The sequence below is a fragment of the Aythya marila genome (genome assembly GCF_965140915.1).
Source record: "Aythya marila genome assembly, contig: HAP1_HAP1_SCAFFOLD_154, whole genome shotgun sequence".
Lineage (NCBI taxonomy): Eukaryota > Metazoa > Chordata > Aves > Anseriformes > Anatidae > Aythya > Aythya marila.
This window is the reverse complement of record NW_028137218.1, coordinates 1,675,935-1,694,260: the sequence shown is the minus strand read 5'-3', so window position 1 is coordinate 1,694,260 and position 18,326 is coordinate 1,675,935. Positions and strand designations below refer to the sequence as shown.

The window sequence follows — 18,326 nt, the reverse complement described above, 5'->3', positions numbered from 1 at the left end:
ACATGTTATCAGCACTCCTCTCATCCCAAGCCAAAAGACAGCATTCCACCAGCTACTAGGAAGAAAACCAACTCTGTCCTAACTGAAACCAGGACAGCCCCCTTTAGGTATTGGAAGGCTGCTAGAAGGTCTCCTCAGGGCCTTCTCTTCTGCAAGCTGAAAAAACACAATTCTCAGCCTGCCTTCATAGGAGAGGACCTTGAGCCCTGTGATCATCTTTGTGGCCCTCCTCTGGACTTGTTCTAATATTCCCACTTCCTTCTTGTCCTGGGAGCCCCAGAGCTAACAAAGTATTCTGTGTGGGGTCTCGTGAGAGCAGAGTAGAGGGGGAGAATCCCCTCCCCTGCCCTGCTGGCTATGCTTCTGTTGATGTAGCCCAGGATACGGTTGGCTTTCTGGGCTGCAAGCACACACTGCCGGCTCATGGTGAGCTCCACCAACACCCCCACATTCTTCTCCTCAGGGCTGCTTTCAATCTATTCTCTGCCCAGCCTGTATTTGTCCTTGGGATTACCCCAAGGACATGTGGGACCTTGAACTTTGCCTTGTTGAACTTCATGAGTTTTGCACAGGCCGACCTCTCAAGCTTGCCTATGCCTCGTCAGCCTCCCTGGAGTGCTGCTAAGAATGGCCATAAGTTCTTCAGAAGGGACAGGCAATGAAGGAGGCTCAGTGGTGTAGTGCCTGATATTAGAGAGTGTTTTGATATTGTAGAGCTCAGGGCTGGGCTCAGAGACTTTCTTCTCTGAGACTGCAGAGTAGCAGTTTCCCTGTGAATACCTGGGTTTACTTCTTTCCTTGTGACTGAGCACGCAGTGGGAGATCTCTCACTTTCAGAGGGGCTGCAGTCAGTGCTCATGCCATGCTCCGCTGTCCCTGGAGGTACCCTGGGTTCTGGAGGCAGCTCCAGATTCCCCTCTTGAAGGACACCACCTACAGGCCACATGTGGGAACAGCCCTGGCTACATAATGCAGTGACCATGCGCTGCCTCTGCTGTGAGCAGACACCCACAGGTGAGTCTTAAATCTAGCCCTTGGTCTCTGACAGGTGACAATGCAACAATGAGCCATTCCATCCTGAACCAAAGCAGAAACAGACTCTTGTAGGGAGCAATTCTTTGGGCCTATTCTTGACACTGGCTTGGCTAGGAAATTCCAGCCTTCAGGCAGTGTACATGAGTTATCCTGTTTATTACCAAAAGTGTTATGAGAGCCTTCACTGACTCACAGGTACTTGTACATGTATAAAGCATTTATATGATACAGAGCAGTTTCAGTCATTCGTTGTAGTGGGAAGAATCCAAACATTTATATCAGAATGCAAGGAGCAAAAACAGTAAAAATGACAATAAGGAAAAAGCAATTTTATTAATAATGATAAAAACAAACAAAGAAGAAAAAAAAAAAAAAGTGTTGGAATGGGATGCACAATTTTCACTTCTGGAGAGTGAAAAAAACTTTATGAGTACTGAAAAACATTCCCCAAATCAGTTTCCTAACAGCATCCTTGAGCTCCTTGTTCCTCATGCTGTAGATGAGGGGGTTCACTGCTGGAGGCACCACCGAGTACAGAACTGCCAGCAAGAGATCAAGGCATGAGGAGGAAATAGAGGGGGGCTTCAGATAAGCAAACATGATATTGCTGATGAACAGGGAGACAATGGCCAGGTGAGGGAGGCACGTGGAAAAGGCTTTGTTCTGTCCCTGCTGTGAGGGGATCCTCAGCAAAGCTTTGAAGATCTGCACATAGGACAGCAACAGAAAAGCAAAAAATGCAGTACCTGAGCAAACGCTAAAGATGAGGAATGCAACTTCTCTAAGGTAGGCATCTGAGCAGAAGAGCTTGAGGATCTGGGCAAGTTCACAGAAGAACTGGTCCAAGACATTGCCTTGGCAGAGTGGGAGGGAAAAGGTATTGGCAGTGTGCAGCACAGCATAGAGAAAGCCATTGCCCCAGGCAGCTTCTGCCATGTTGACACAAGTTTTGCTGGCCATTATTCTCCCTTAGTGTAGGGGTTTGCAGATGGCAATGTAGCGGTCATAGGCCATGATGATTAGAAGATAAAACTGTGCTGTGACAAATGCAACAAACATAAAGACCTGGGTAACACAGCCAAAGAAGGAAATGGCCCTGGTGTCCCACAGGGAATTAGCCATAGCTTTGGGGACAGTGGTGGAGATGGAGCCCAGGTCAAGGAGGGCAAGGTTGAAGAGGAAGAAGTACATGGGGGTGTGTAGGTGGTGGTCGCAGGCTGTGGTGAGGATGAGGCCATTGGCCAGGAGGGCAGCCAGGTAGATGCCCAGGAAGAGCCCAAAGTGCAGAAGCTGCAGCTCACGTGTGTCTGCGAATGCCAGGAGGAGGAACTCATTGGGGAAGCTGGTGTTGGACATTTGCTGACATTGGACACAGCTGTCTGTTGAAGAGAAGAAGGCAGGACAAAGTTAGAACAGACTTCTCCAAGGAACACCTATTGCAAGTCTTAGAATAGCCCCCCAGACCAGCCTTTCTCTTTGCAGGAGAACCTGTCTGCAGCTCTCTTGCTTGAGCAGTGGCTGGTGCTGGATGAGAGTGGCACTGGGAGCAGGGGCTGCTGTGGGCTCCAGAGGAGGTGTTCCTGTTATGAAGCAGGAGGGAAGCAGGAACATGGAGCAACCTCTAGTTCAGTCCACTTGTCAGATGAATGAGCCTTGTGAACAACTCATCTGACCACAGAGTTGTGGAAAGCATATTTCCCTTGCTTCATTTTTTTGCAGTTACCCCTGTAATGCTTAGGACAACAATCACATTCATGTACTTGAATGTGATTAATGTACAAGAAAAGGGAGACAGCTGAGAGCAAAGAAGACCCAAGTCCATGTGCAGCTGGACAGAATCCTCACCTTGTCCCCGGGGGCCTGAGATGGATCTCAGCTCTTCCCTCCCAGGTGAGGGTGCAGAGGCCTCACTCCAGCTTCCCACAGACAGCCATCCAGCAGCACGGAGCGTCCTGGTCGTGGTCTGCTATAGACCGCCGAACCAGGATGAGGAGATGGCTGAGGAGTTCTACAGGCAACTGACAGAAGTTGCGAAATCTTCAGCGCTTGTTCTCGTGGGGGACTTCAACTTCCCTGACATATCCTGGAAGCACAACACAGCCCTGAGAAAGCAGTCTAGGAGGTTTCTGGAGAGCGTGGAAGATAGCTTCCTGACGCAGCTGGTTAGTGAACCTACCAGGGGTGGTGCCCCACTAGACCTTCTCTTCACAAACAGAGAAAGACTGGTGGAGGATGTGATTGTCGGGAGCTGTCTTGGGCAGAGTGACCACGAAATGGTGGAGTTCACTATTCTTGGCGAGGCCAGGAAGGTGACCAATAAAACCGCTGTATTGGACTTTCGGAGGGCTGACTTTGAGCTGCTCAGGACACTACTTGGTAGAGTCCCTTGGGAGGCGGTTCTGAAGGGCAGAGAGGTCCAGGAAGGCTGGGCGCTCTTCAAGAGGGAAATCTTAATGGCACAGGAACGGTCTGTTCCCACGTGCCCAAAGACGAGCTGGAGGGGAAGAAGACCCGCCTGGCTCAACAGAGAATTGTGGCTTGAGTTTAGGAGAAAAAGGAGGGTTTATAATCTTTGGAAAAGTGGGCAGGCCACTAGGGAGGACTATAAGGATGTAGCGAGGCTGTGCAGGGACAAAATTAGGAAGGCCAAAGCTCATCTGGAGCTCACTCTGGCTACTGCTGTTAAAGATAACATAAACGTTTCTATAAATACATCAACACAAAAAGGAGGACTAAGGAGAATATCCATCCTTTACTGGATGCGGGGGGAAACTTAGTTACAAGAGATGAGGAAAAGGCAGAGGTGCTCAATGCCTTCTTTGCCTCAGTCTTTAGCGGCAATACCGGATGTTCTCTGGATACTCAGTACCCTGAGCTGATGGAAGGGGATGGGGAGCAGGATGTGGCCCTCACTATCCATGAAGAACTGGTTGGTGACCTGCTACGGCACTTGGATGTGCACAAGTCGATGGGGCCGGATGGGATCCACCCAAGGGTACTGAGAGAACTGGCAGAGGAGCTGGCCAAGCCACTGTCCATCATTTATCAGCAGTCCTGGTGATCGGGGGAGGTCCCAGTTGACTGGCAGCTAGCAAATGTGACACCCATCTACAAGAAGGGCCGGAGGGCAGACCCGGGAAACTACAGGCCTGTCAGTTTGACCTCAGTGCCAGGGAAGCTCATGGAGCAGATCCTCCTGAGAGTCATCACGCAGCACTTGAAGGGCAAGCAGGCGATCAGGCCCAGTCAGCATGGCTTTATGAAAGGCAGGTCCTGCTTGACGAACCTGATCTCCTTCTATGACAAAGTGACACACTGGGTGGACGAGGGAAAGGCTGTGGATGTGGTCTACCTTGACTTCAGCAAGGCTTTTGACACCGTCTCCCACAGCATTCTCCTCAAGAAACTGGCTGCTCTTGGCTTGGACTGGCACACGCTTCATTGGGTTAGAAACTAGCTGGATAGCCGGGCCCAAAGAGTCATGGTGAATGGAGTCAAGTCCAGTTGGAGGCCAGTCACTTGTGGCATCCCCCAGGGCTCGGTGCTGGGGCCGGTCCTCTTTAATATCTTCATCAATGATCTGGACGAGGGCATCGAGTGCGCCCTCAGTAAGTTTGCAGATGACACCAAGTTAGGTGCGTGTGTCGATCTGCTTGAGGGTAGGAAAGCGCTGCAGGAGGATCTGGATAGGCTGCACCGATGGGCTGAGGTCAACTGCATGAAGTTCAACAAGGCCAAGTGCCGGGTCCTGCACCTGGGGTGCAATAACCCCAAGCAACGCTACAGGCTGGGAGATGAGTGGTTGGAGAGCTGTCAGGCAGAGAAGGACCTGGGAGTGATGGTGGATAGTCGGCTGAATATGAGCCAGCAGTGTGCTCAGGTGGCCAAGAAGGCCAACGGCATCCTGGCTTGTATCAGGAACAGTGTGGCCAGCAGGGCTAGGGAGGTGATTGTCCCCCTGTACTCAGCTCTGGTGAGGCCGCACCTCGAGTGCTGTGTTCAGTTTTGGGCCCCTCACTACAAGAAGGACATTGAGGTGCTCGAGCGGGTGCAGAGAAGGGCGACGAAGCTGGTGAGGGGCCTGGAGAACAAGTCCTACGAGGAGCGGCTGAGGGAGCTGGGCTTGTTCAGCCTGGAGAAAAGGAGGCTCAGGGGCGACCTTATTGCTCTCCATAGGTACCTCAAGGGAGGCTGTAGCGAGGTGGGGGTTGGTCTGTTCTCCCACGTGCCTGGTGACAGGACGAGGGGGAATGGGCTAAAGTTGAGCCAGGGGAGTTTTAGGTTAGATGTTAGGAAGAACTTCTTTACTGAAAGGGTTGTTAGGCATTGGAACAGGCTGCCCAGGGAAGTGGTGGAGTCACCATCCCTGGAAGTCTTCAAAAGACGTTTAGGTGTAGAGCTTAGGGATATGGTTTAGTGGGGACTGTTAGCGTTAGGTCAGAGGTTGGACTCGATGATCTTGAGGTCTCTTCCAACCTAGAAATTCTGTGATTCTGTGATTCTCTGCTGGGCCCCATCTCTTGCACCGAATTGGGCACCATCTCCTGCATCCCTTGGCTGTCAGCTCCCTCTCCCCTGCCCTGTAGTATGACAGTGCCATGGTGGGACGTGTTTCTGGTGGGCCGTGTACCAGACACAGTAATGAATACTATGAGCAGGACTAGAGGGGTCCTGCTTCCAGCCAGGGGAAGGCGGGGAGGAAAGGGACAATCAGGTTTACAGGATTGTGTATATTTAATGGCCTGGCACATCAGACCCACAAATATATCAGGCTCTACTGGACACCGGTGCACAGTGTACCTTAATGCCATCAAGCTATAAAGAGGTAGAACCCACCTGTATTTCTGAAGTGACAGGTGGGTCCCAAGAGTTAACTGTCTTGGAGGCTAAAGTGAGTCGAACTGGGAAGGAATGGCAAAAGCTCCCCATTGGGACTGGCCCGGAGGCTATGTGCATCCAAGACATAGTCTTCTTCAGGAATGGGTACTTCAAAGTTCCAAAAGAGCACAGGTGGGGCTTTGGCATAGCAGCCTTGGAGACAGAGGACATTAAAGAGTTGTCTACCTTGCTTGACCTTCCACAGAATCCTTCTGTTGTGGGTTTGCTGAGGGTTGAAGAACAGCAGGTGCCAATGGCTACCATGGTGGTGCACCTGAGGCAGCGTCACGCTAACTGAGACTCCCTGATTGCCATCCATGAGGTGGTTCATCGGCTGGAGAGCCAATGTGTAGATGTAGAACTTAGTAGCATGGTTTAGGGATGGACTTGTCAGTACTAAGGTAAAGTTGCATGACCTGGGTTACACGTCCATTGAGGCACAATGCAGTTCTTTTGCCTTCTGCATCTATAGCACAGGAAGCATGACTTTGCTCTACTCTATTGACTGGGCAGGTCTTTTCACATTACTCAATTTAGTTTTCTGTGGCTGGAAGGGGACAATTTCCCAAAAGCAGCCAAACTCATGGGTACAGCTACAGCCACTTGAAGATATATTTTCATTAGTTTTCATCCTGAGTTTTCCACAGAAGACCCAAGAGAGACCATGGATGTCCAGGTATCTACAAAGATTCAGGCTGAATTTCTCAGATTCCAATGGTCATTTCAATTTTATTTTATTTTATTTTATTTTATTTTATTTTATTTTATTTTATTTTATTTTATTTTATTTTATTTTATTTTATTTTATTTTATTTTATTTTTTTCATTTCTTTTCATTTCATTTCATTTATTTATTTATTTTCCCAAGGAATCCCTGACTTGTCTTAGAAAAGGTTTCATGTGCTGGGCTGGGCTGCAGCTACAGGGACAAAGACCACTGCTGGCAGTGGAGGTATCGGACCTTCAGACTCTGCTTTTCCTCCCAATGCAGGTCTCTAAAGAAATCACCCTGGATGAATACCAATAGGAGAATGATTCTCAAAACTGAAATGCAGCAAAATTCAGCCTTTAAAGCAATAAAAGATTTGTATTAGGTGCTTTTTGGAATCTTCTTCCTTAATTACATCATGCAAGCTCTGCAATTAGCTGCACAAGGTGTGAAGGCTTGAAGCAAATTATGGAAGAAATGTTAGAAGTTTCTTCATTTTAATGAGTTCCATGGTGTATTATGGTGCTGAGTCTATGAAGCTCAGGTACTGAGAGAAGAGTGATGTAACCGCTTGAGCAAATAAAGTCAGAAGGAAAAGTTGAAGTGTCTTGGAGTATTAATGGGCCCCACTGAGGGCTGTTACCAAGAGATTCTCCTCAGGGACTTGTTAGGGCAGATAATTGGAGACCTTGATTGCAGACAGGCAAAGCACTGTGCTGAGAAAAGTCTTGGTTGGTTTTGGTGAAGCAGAAGAGCCAAGGCCTGACTCCAGCCACTGGGAGGGGAGATCCTGCACCCCCATATCCATCTCAAGGCTCTTCCTGGGGTCTGTGGGATGTTCTAAACAGTGTGATGCCATGAGAAGAACAGTGGTATGACACCTCCCTGCCTCTGCAAGGGTTGCAAAGAAGCAAGGAGGCCTCACTGCAATGACTACATCTCATCACCTCATAAGCTCTAGATAAGGGACAAAAACGTCAGGGCTTTTGGGGCCTTCCATTCTTGCCAGCAACCTCCACCTTCTCCTCTGAAAGCTTTCCTATGCTGTCCCACACTTTGTCCTATTTCCTGGAAGCCTACAGACACACATCTCTGTTCTTCACCTTGCTCTCACCCTGGCATTTCCATCATTTCACCAATGTCTCATCAACCTTCACCAGCTGTTCCTTGAAAAACAAAGCCAGGGTTTGATTACGGACACTCTTTGGGTGACCTCTGGCACCACAGCAGTATACTTTGAGAGACATTTTTTCCTCTTTGTGGCCAGTGCCAACCTTCCAAGGTGCAATTTCTGGCAGTTTTCCTCTCCTGCTCTTTCCTACTACCAAAGAAAGTTCCACCTGGGTGGAAACCAGTCCTAAAGCAGGCATCCCAATCCATTGGCCTTCTTGTGGCCTGTCAGCCAACCAGATAGAAGTCACCTCACCAGCATCGTCCAAACCACGGTCCTTCTGCTGGCCTTGCAGCTTCTTGTTTAGACACACCCAAGCCTTGTGCCTCCTGCTGTCCATTCGTGGACTCAAACAGAAGGGACAGGACAACCCATATCTGCGCCTTCTTTCTGTCTGGGTATGTAGGCAGAGGGGATCCCACAGTCAGCATGCCAACCAGGTGCATTCTGCTGGCCTACCAGGACCACTGGCAGATGTCAGCTGAAAAGTACAGATCCCAGGTAGAAGTTTGGCCTGTCAACTACTTCAGAAAGAAGTGACCTCACAGTCCCTTTCTGTGACACGTTGCTGCTGCTGCCCTATCAACTGCAGAGACAGAAGTGACCTCACAGTCACTGCCACAGTCACATTCCTCCTGCTGGGGCAGGAGATCCTGAGGCAGAGCTGAGCTCATCAGAGCATTCCCACCCATCTCCTCCTTGTGGCCCACAAGCTGATAAGGTCCATGGTCCCTCACATTCATCTTTGAATGCCATGTGACTGCATGTGGTGGATTTATGTGGCAAGGTTTTGGTAGTGGGGGGCCATTGGGGTGGCTTCTGTGAGAAGAATCCAGAAGCTGTCCCATGTTAGATAAGGGCCTTGCTGCTGGCCAGGTCTGGGCCGATAAGTGACATTGTTTGTGCCTCTGTGAGAGCATATTTAAGACAGGGTAAAAAAAAAATGCAGAACAGCAGCTGGGAGAGAGAGAGGAGTGCGAAACTGCCTTACAGGCACCAAGATCAGTGAAGAAGGAGGGGGAGAGGTGCTCCATGTCCTGGAGCAAAAGTCCCCTGTGGCCTGTGGTGAGGACTATCGTGAAGCAGGCTGTCCCCCTGCAGCCCATGGAGTACCACGGTGGAGCAGGTGGACCTGCAGTGATGGAGGCTGTGGCCTGTGGAGGACCCTCTCCAGAGCAGATTCCGGGCCAGACCTGTAGTCCTTGAAGAGGAGCCCACGCAGGAGCAGGTGACCTGGCAGGAGCTGCTCCCCATGGGGGACCCAAGCAGCCCCTGCACAGCCCCTGAGAGGCCCAGCCCCAGTTCCTGCCCCCCAGTTTTTGCTCCAGAAGGACTCCCCTAGGTCCTGTGTCACTTGTCCCACCTGGGTGCCTTGGCTACCCCAGGACATCCTGGAGGTAGTGGCCACCTCTGACTGGAAAACTGAAACCAGCCATGAAAGTAGATTGAGGAAACAGTTGAAACCTGTACAGAAAAGGACTCGATGTAACAGCTGAAAGAGCTTGCCAGCACCACCAGCTTTTTTTCTATGAATGTTCATTATTCATTTTCCCAGTTTTCTATTGACAGCACCATGGACAAATGCAATAAAAAAATCGTGCTTTCTTGATGAATAGTTTTATGCACACACTTACCAAAATACATTTCCCAACATTGCTAATGCTTTTTTTTTTTTTTTTTTTTTTTTTTTTTTTTCCCTCCCCTTATTCTGTCTTTGAAGAGCACTCCAAGGGAAAGAGTTATTGAATTAAAGAATTAAATTAAATTAAATTAAATTCATTTTCAAGTCCCCAGAAATCTTGCTGATCCAAATGCTTGACAGCCCAGTCCAGAAAGGCAGGGTAGTGTGAAATAGCAGAGAGTGGCATCTGCAATGAACCTGTAAAGGGGTGAGAAAAAATCTCACAGGGACACTGGGGGTTGTTTCTGGAGGCACAAAGAGCAATGCCAGGGCTGTGTGAGGTGCTTATGTCTGAACCGGTTCCTCATACACATGGGGCTGTTGAGAGACATGAGTCACAGAATCACAGAATCATCTAGGCTGGGAGAGACCTCCAAGATCACCTAGTCCAACCTCTGACCTAGCACTGACAAGTCCTCCACTAAACCATATCACTAAGCTCTACATCTAAACATCTAATCATGGAGAAGTTGGTTCTCGGACTTATTGAGGCGCACCTGGGGGACAAAGCAGTCATTGGTCCCAGCCAGCATGGGTTTGTGAAGGGTAGGTCCTGCCTAACTAACCTGATTTCCTTTTATGATAAGATCACCCGTATGGTGGACCAAGGGAAACCAGCTGATGTGATTTTTTTGGACTTCAGCAAGGCTTTTGACACGGTTTCCCATAGGATCCTACTGGACAAAATGTCCACCATACAGCTAAATAAAAACATCATACGATGGGTGAGCAATTGGCTAACGGGCAGGGCCCAAAGGGTTATGGTAAATGGGGCTGTGTCAGGCTGGCGGGCGGTCACCAGTGGGGTCCCTCAAGGCTCCATTTTAGGACCGGTACTTTTCAATATTTTTATAAACGATCTGGATGTAGGAATAGAGGGTATTTTGAGCAAGTTTGCTGATGACACCAAACTTGGAGGAGTTGTGGACTCAAATGAGGGCGTAAAGGCCTTACAGAGGGATCTGGACAGGTTGGAGAGCTGGGCGATCACCAACCGCATGAAGTTCAATAAAAGCAAGTGCCAGGTCCTGCACCTGGGACGGGGAAACCCTGGCTGCATGTACAGACTGGGTGATGAGACGCTGGAGAGCAGCCTAGAAGAGAGGGATCTGGGGGTCGTGGTAGACAGCAAGTTGAATATGAGCCAGCAGTGTGCCCTGGCAGCCAGGAGGGCCAATCGTGTCCTGGGGTGCATCAAGCACGGCATCGCTAGTAGGTCAAGGAAGGTGATTATCCCGCTCTACTCTGCGCTGGTGCGGCCTCACCTCGAGTACTGTGTGCAGTTCTGGGCACCACAGTATAAAAAGGACATGAAACTGTTGGAAAGTGTCCAGAGGAGGGCTACGAAGATGGTGAAAGGCCTGGAGGGGAAGACGTACGAGGAATGGCTGAGGTCACTGGGCCTGTTCAGCCTGGAGAAGAGGAGGCTGAGGGGAGACCTCATCACAGTCTACAACTTCCTCGTAAGGGGGTGTCGAGAGGCAGTAGACCTTTTCTCCATTAACACTAGTGACAGGACCCGCGGGAACGGGGTTAAGCTGAGGCAGGGGAAATTTAGGCTGGACGTCAGGAGGGAGTTCTTCACAGAGAGGGTGGTTGCACACTGGAACAGGCTCCCCAGGGAAGTGGTCCCTGCACCGAGCCTGTCTGAATTTAAGAAGAGATTGGACTGTGCACTTAGGCACATGGTCTGAACTTTTGGGTAGACCTGTGCGGTGTCAAGAGTTGGACTTGATGATCCTTAAGGGTCCCTTCCAACTCAGGATATTCTATGATTCTATGATTCTATGATCTTTCAAAGACCTCAAGGGATAGTGACTCAACCATTTCCTTGGCAGCCCATTCCAATGCCTAACAACCCTTTCAGTAAAGAAGTTCTTCCTAACATCTAGCCTAAAACTCCCCTGGCGCAACTTTAGCCCATTCCCCCTCGTCCTGTCACCAGGCACGTGGGAGAATAGACCAACCCCCACCTCGCTACAGTCTCCTTTAAGGTATCTGTAGAGAGCGATAAGGTCACCCCTTAGCCTCCTTTTCCCCAGGCTAAACAACCGAAGCTCCCTCGGCCACTCCTCATAAGACTTGTTCTCCAGACCCCTTCACCACCCTTCTCTGGACTTGCTTGAGCACATCAATGTCCTTCTTCTAGTGAGGGGCCCAAAACTGAACACAGTACTTGAGGTGCGGCCTCACCAGAGCCGAGTACAGGGGGACGATCACTTCGCTAGCCCTGCTGGCCACACTGCTTCTGATACAAGCCAGGATGCTGTTGACCTTCCTGGCCACTTGAGCACACTGCTGGCTCATATCCACCAATACTCCCAGGTCCTTCTCTGCCTGGCATCTTTCCAACCATTCATCTCCCAGCCTGTAGCGTTGCTTGGGGTTGTTGTGCCCCAGGTGCAGGACCCGGCACTTGGTCTTGTTGAACTTCATTCAGCTGACCTCAGCCCATCGGTCCAGCCTATCCAGATCCTCCTGCAGAGCCCTCCTACCCTCGACCAGATAGACATATGCACCTAACTTGGTGTGGTCTGCAAATTTACTGAGGGTTCACTCAATCCCCTCATTCAGATCATCGATAAAGATATTAAAGAGAATTGGCCCCAGTCCCTGGGGGACTCCTCTAGTGACTGGCCTCCAACTGGATTTAACTCAATTCACCACAACTCTTTGGGCCCAGCTATCCAGCCAGTTTCTAACCCAACAAAGCGTACATGAGACCAAGCCATGAGCAGTCAGTTTCTCGAGGAGAATGCTGTGGGAAACAGTGTTGAAAGTCTTACTGAAGTCAAGATAGGCCACAGCCACAGCCTTTCCCTCATCCACTAAGTGTGTCACTTTGTCATAGAATGAGAACAGGTGTGTTAAGCAGGATCTGCCTTTCATAAACCCATGCTGGCTGGGCATGATTGCCTGGATGCCCTGCAAGTGCCGTGTGATGGCACGAGCTTCCTTGAGCTTCCCCAGTACCAAGTTCAGACTGACAGGCTTGTCGTTCCAAGATCCTCCTTCCAGCCATTTTGTAGGTGGGCATCTCATTTGCTAGTCGCCAGTTGACTGGGACCTCCCCTCAAGCCAGGACTGCTGATAAATGATGGAAAGTGGCTTGGCCAGCTCTTCTGCCAGTTCTCTCAGTACCCTTGGGTGGATCCCATTCGGCCCCATCAATTTGCGTACATGTAAGTGCTGTAGCAGTTCGCCAACCATTTCCTTGTGGATTATGAGGGGCACATTCTGCTGCCTATCCCCTTACACCAGCTCAGGGTACTGGGTATCCAGAGAACAACTGGTCTTGCCACTAAATATTGAGGCAAAGAAGGCATTAAGCACCTCATCTTTTCCTCATCTCTTGTCACTAAGTTTCCCCCCACATCCAGCAATGGATGGAGATTCTCCTTAGTCCTTCTTTTCATGTTTATATATTTATAAAAACATTTTCTGTTATTCTTAACAGCAGTAGCCAGATTAAGCTCCAGGTGAGCTTTGACCTTTCTAATTTTGTCCCTGCACAGCCTCACAACATCCTTATAGTCTTCCTGAGTGGCCCACCCTCTTTTCCAAATGTCATAGAGTCCCTGACTTGCACACCACGTGCAGTGCACTGCAGTGCTTGCAATGTCCCTCTTAGTCCTGTAGCCACTGCCAGAGGCTGGAAGGCACCTCAGCCCTGCGGTGCTTTCTCCTGCTCTGCCCTCCTCTGAGATGCCCCAAGGCATGAGGAATGGGCACATGGACCTCGGTTCAAGGAATCACATCCCAGGACTGCACTCAGGTGGCTTCCCAGGAGATGTTACTTGGCCTCGTGACACTATCTTGCCCCACTGGCCTTCATGAAATATGTGGGAATAACTGATGGCCTTTGTGCTCCTTTGTGTTCATCTCTCCTGTGTGTATACAATGTGGCTGCTGGCACCAGTAGCGAAGGGTTTCTCTCCCCATATCTCCACTGCACACAAACAGGGAGTTGCTCTTCTCCTGAGACATACAATCTCCCAGGGGACAATTTGCAGCTGAGTGCATCTGTGCTGGCCTGGACAGACAGAGCTGCACCCCTTCACCATGCAACTCCCATTCCATACAGCCCTGAGACGGTGCTGCTCTGCAGACTATTAAAAATGTCCAAAAAGACACCAGAATTCATCTTGTGCCTGAAATGCTTTACATTATCACTCTTATGCAGAAGATTAAGGGAAATTTCTTGTTTCTGAAACACAACAATGCACCAGTTTCCTCAAGGCATCCTTGAGCTCCTGGTTCCTCATGCTGTAGATGAGGGGGTTCACTACTGGAGGCACCACCGAGTACAGAAATGACACCAACAAGTCCAGGTATGCGGAAGAGATCGAGGAGGGCTTCAGGTGGGCAAACATGTGTACTGGGTCTGGCTGGAATGTTAACTTTCCCGGCAGCAGCCCATTCAGTGCCGTACTCTGTACTTGTAGCTGGAACAGCAGTGTTATCACACCAGTGTTGTGTCTACTGCTGAGCAGCAGTGGCACAGCATTGGGCCTTTCTCTAACCCTCCTAGGGGGTGGGCAAAAAGTGAGGAGAGAAACATCACTAGGGCAGCTGACCTAAACCAATCAAAGGGATATTCCATACCATGTGGTGTCACACTCAGCAATAAAAGTTGGAAACAGGAAGAAGAGGGGAGGGGTGGGCTCTCGTTGAGAAGACGTCGGTCCTCCTCTCGAACACCGGCTGCGTGCGTTGAGGCCTTGCTTCAAGGACGTGGTCAATCATCGCTCATTTGTGGGAAGTAGAGAGTAATTTCTTTCCTCTGCACTTCCATATAGCTTGCATTTATTTTGTTTGTTTGTTTTCCTCCCTTTTTCCCCTTTCCCTTTTATTTTCCCCTTAGTTAAGTTGTTTAGTTCATGGTAGTCTTTATTTAATTATTATAATTATTTCCCTTTAATTAAATTATCCTTATCTCAACCCGTGAGTTGTTCTTTGCTTTACTTCTCCCCCTCCTTATCTAAAGGAGGGGGAGTGAGAGAGCGGTTGTGGGGTTTAGCTGCCCAGCACGGTAAAACCACCACACATGACAGTGCTGAGAAACAGGGAGACCACAGCCAGGTGAGGGAGGCATGTGGAAAAGGCTTTGTGCCGGCCCTGCTCAGAGGGCATCCTCAGCACGGCCCTGAAGATCTGCACATAGGACACCACAATGAAGACAAAACATACAATGGTTAAACAGGCACTAAAGATGAGAAGCTGACCTTCCCTGAGATAGGCATGAGAGCAGGAGAGCTTGAGGATCTGGGGGATTTCACAGAAGAACTGGTCCAGGGCATTGACTTGGCAGAGGGGCAGGGAAAATGTAGTGGCCGTGTGCAGGACAGCATAGAGAAAGCCACTGCCCCAGGCAGCTGCTGCCATGTTGGCACAAGCTCTAATGCCCAGGAGGCTCCCATAGTGCAGGGGTTTGCAGATGGCAACGTAGCGGTCATAGGCCATGATGGTGAGAAGATAAAACTCTGCTGAAAAAAAAAAGAAAAATAAAAAAACCTGAGCAGCACAACCTGTGTAGGAAATGGCTGTGGTATCCCATAGGGAGTTGGCCTTAGCTTTGGGAACAGTGGTGGTACTAGTGCCCAGGTCAAGGTGGGCGAGGTTGAGGAGGAAGAAGTACATGGGGGTGTGGAGATGGTGGTCACAGGCTGCAGCAGTGAGGATGAGGCCATTGCCCAGGAGGGCAGCCAGGTAGATGCCCAGGAAGAGCGCGAAGTGCAGGAGCTGCAGCTCGTGCATGTCTGTGAATGGCAGGAGGAGGAACTCATTGGGGAAGCTGCTGTTGGGCATTCTCTGACTTTGGACAAGGCTGTCTGCTGAAGAGGAGAAAGCAAAACAAAGTTAGAACAGACTTCTCTGAGGAAAACCTAATGCAAGTCATATAGCACCTCCAAACAGAGCCTTTCTCTTAGCACGAGAACTGTTCTGCAGCTCTCCTGCTCAAGCTGCAGCTGCTGTTGGCTGAGGGAGGCACTGCGAGCAGGGGCTGCTTCAGGCTCTAGAGGAGTCCTTCCTTCAGGATCTGCAGCTCGCGTGTGTCTGCGAATGGCAAGAGGAGGAACACGTTGGGGAAGCTGCTGTTGGACATTTGCTGTCCTCTCAGGAGGCCACCCCAGCCCAAACCCTCCCCAGCTCTCCACACCTCCTTTCCTCTCCCCAGCCCAGACCAGCAGAACAGCCCATGCTGGGATGGCACACAAACAGGAAATGGAGAAGAGGAGGTCAGTAGCAGTGTCCCTGCTGCTGCCATCTGCAGGATGTAAACCCCGCCACTCCACCTTCTCAGACATCCTGCAGCCCCCCAGTCCAGCCCCACTCCCCAGCACAGCACAGCACCATACTGCTGGCCCTGGGGCTCCTCAGGCAGTACCACTGCACACACTCAGCGCCCTGCTCTGCTCCCGGGACACCCCATGTCCCACACAGCCTTGCCCCAGCCCAGCACGTCTGGGCTGGCCTGAGCAGCCATTCCTGCAGCCCCTTCCCATGCTGCCCACAGACCCCCAGCTGGTGGTGCTGCTTTGCAGAGCGAGGGCTGTGGTGCACAGGGCCATGGGGGCACTCTGCAGGGCCGTGCTGGTCAGGCTGGGAAGGCAGAGCCAGCTGGTGTGGGGCACTGCCACTGAGTGCCTCCCACACAAGTGGTTCCTTGGCCATGGAGGCTGCGCACAGGTCGCTGCCCTTCTTCAGAGTCAGAGACTCATGGAATAGTCTGAGCTGGACAGGACCCACAAGAAGCATCAAGTCCAACTCATTTCCAATGTTGGGAGCTGTTTTTCACTGTATTCAGTATATGAAATTCAACCAGAGGAATAACAACAAATCCAGCGGATTGTTTTCCCTATGCCTGCTGTGTTTCCTGGAGTTGCAGAGCTCTCCTTGCGCTGATTTAGCACCTTGAATGCTTTAGCACCTGGTTGCCTCCACGCTGGACAGACTCATGTTCTGTATGTTCCATGCTCTCCTGCCTCTCCTGAGCAACAAGAAGAATCAGTCCTCACAGTAACAGAAGGGCTCTGAAGAAGAATGTGGGAGGTGAAAGAGGGAAGCTTGGGAAAAAAAATAATAATAATAAAATAATAAAATAAATAAAAATAAAAATAAAACAAAAATAAAATAAAATAAAATAAAATAAAATAAAATAAAATAAAATAAAACAAAACAAAACAAAACAAAACAAAACAAAATAAAATAAAATTAATCCTGGGACTCCCTGGCAGTGCTGCTGTGCCAGGACTCTTTCCCTCCACCTTTGCACACATCCAAGTGCCCCTGCAGCTCCACCACAGGTCTCTGAGGAAGAATCTCAGGCAAGCAAATCACAGCAGGGTTCTTTCTTTTATTTAAATACACAGAGCTTGGCTTCTCATTTATTCCATGTCTCAGAGTCACACAGACAGGTAGATACTGAAATGGAAGGGGATGAATAATGATACCTTTGTGTGCAACACCATCACATATAAATCAAAGATAAGATAATGCAACACAACCACACACAAATTTCCAACTTCTAGGCCTGTAATGAGCTACATTATAAATGATATGCAGAGGAAGAATGGCAGTTTATTGGTTCTGAAAATATCCAGTTACCAATTTGCACACTGCATCCTTGAGCTCCTTGTTCCTCATGCTGTAGATGAGGGGGTTCACTGCTGGAGGCACCACTGAATACAAAACTGCCAGCAAAAGATTCAGGGAGGAGGAGGATACAGAGGGGGGCTTCAGATAGGCAAATAATCCAGTGCTGATGAACAGGGAGACGACGGCCAGGTGAGGGAGGCATGTGGAAAAGGCTTTGTGCCGTCCCTGCTGTGAGGGGATCCTCAGCACTTCCCTGAAGATCTGCACATAGGAGAGCACAACATAAAGAAAACATCCAAATGCTAAGCAGGCACTAACCACAAGAAGCCCAACTTCTCTGAGGTAGGCATCAGAGCAAGACAGCTTGAGGATCTGGGGAATTTCACAGAAGAACTGGTCCAGGGCATTGCCTTGGCAGAGGGGAAGGGAAAAGGTATTGGCAGTGTGCAGCACAGCATAGACAAAAGTACTGCCCCAGGCCACTTCTGCCATGTTGACACAAGTCCTGCTGTCCATTATTGTCCCGTAGTGCAGGGGTTTGCAGATGGCAACATAGCGGTCATAAGCCATGACGGTGAGAAGAGAAAACTCTGCTGAAATGAAAAAGACAAGGAATAAAATCTGAGCAGCACATCCGTAGGAGGAAATGGCCCTGGTATCCCACAGGGAATTGTCCATGGCTTTGGGAACAGTGGTGGAGATGCAGCCCAGGTCGAGGAGGGCGAGGTTGAGGAGGAAGAAGTACATGGGGGTGTGGAGGCGGTGGTCACAGGCTATGGCTGTGAGGATGAGGCCATTGCCCAGGAGGGCAGCCAGGTAGATGCCCAGGAAGAGCGCGAAGTGCAGGAGCTGCAGCTCACGTTTGTCTGCGAATGGCAGGAGGAGGAACTCAGTGGGGAAGGTGCTGTTGGACATTTGCTGTCTCAGGGCATGGTTGCCTGTGCATGGAGTAATAGGCAGTGACATGTTAGAGAGACTTTTCTGAGCAAAAACTAAACCTTATTTCATAGAAAACATCCTCACCAAGGCTGTATCCTCACTGCATCTTCATCTCAAGAAGACTTGCTCCTGCCTGGAGCTCTACATCTGTCTGCCTAAAGATGCCACAGAGACCATGAAGATCCTCTGTAATCTCAGCAGTAATCAGTGCTGCTGGTAAAGAACACCAGGGGTGCATCTCTGGCATCCACTGGCCAGAGGTATCTCCCTATTTACAAGTGCTGAGAAGGACATTCACCAATCCCACAAGAAAC

The 18,326-nt window shown here is 49.9% G+C and overlaps 2 protein-coding genes across 2 annotated transcripts; both read right to left on the bottom strand.

Moving 5' to 3' along the window:
* Nucleotides 1-855: 855 nt before the first annotated feature.
* LOC309891099 (olfactory receptor 14C36-like) lies at nucleotides 856-15,282 on the bottom strand (the record flags this gene model as incomplete). The annotated part of the gene is made up of 3 exons (XM_082785481.1): nucleotides 856-933; nucleotides 1,501-1,740; nucleotides 14,629-15,282. The coding sequence occupies 3 exons, from the start codon at nucleotides 15,280-15,282 to the stop codon at nucleotides 856-858; spliced, it is 972 nt and encodes a 323-aa protein (XP_082641607.1).
* A 1,690-nt stretch (nucleotides 15,283-16,972) lies between these two features.
* LOC309891008 (olfactory receptor 14A16-like) lies at nucleotides 16,973-17,988 on the bottom strand (the record flags this gene model as incomplete). The annotated part of the gene is made up of 1 exon (XM_082785405.1): nucleotides 16,973-17,988. One exon carries the CDS (start codon nucleotides 17,986-17,988, stop codon nucleotides 17,056-17,058), a length of 933 nt encoding a protein of 310 aa, XP_082641531.1. The 3' UTR covers nucleotides 16,973-17,055.
* Between the last annotated feature and the right edge of the window lie 338 nt (nucleotides 17,989-18,326).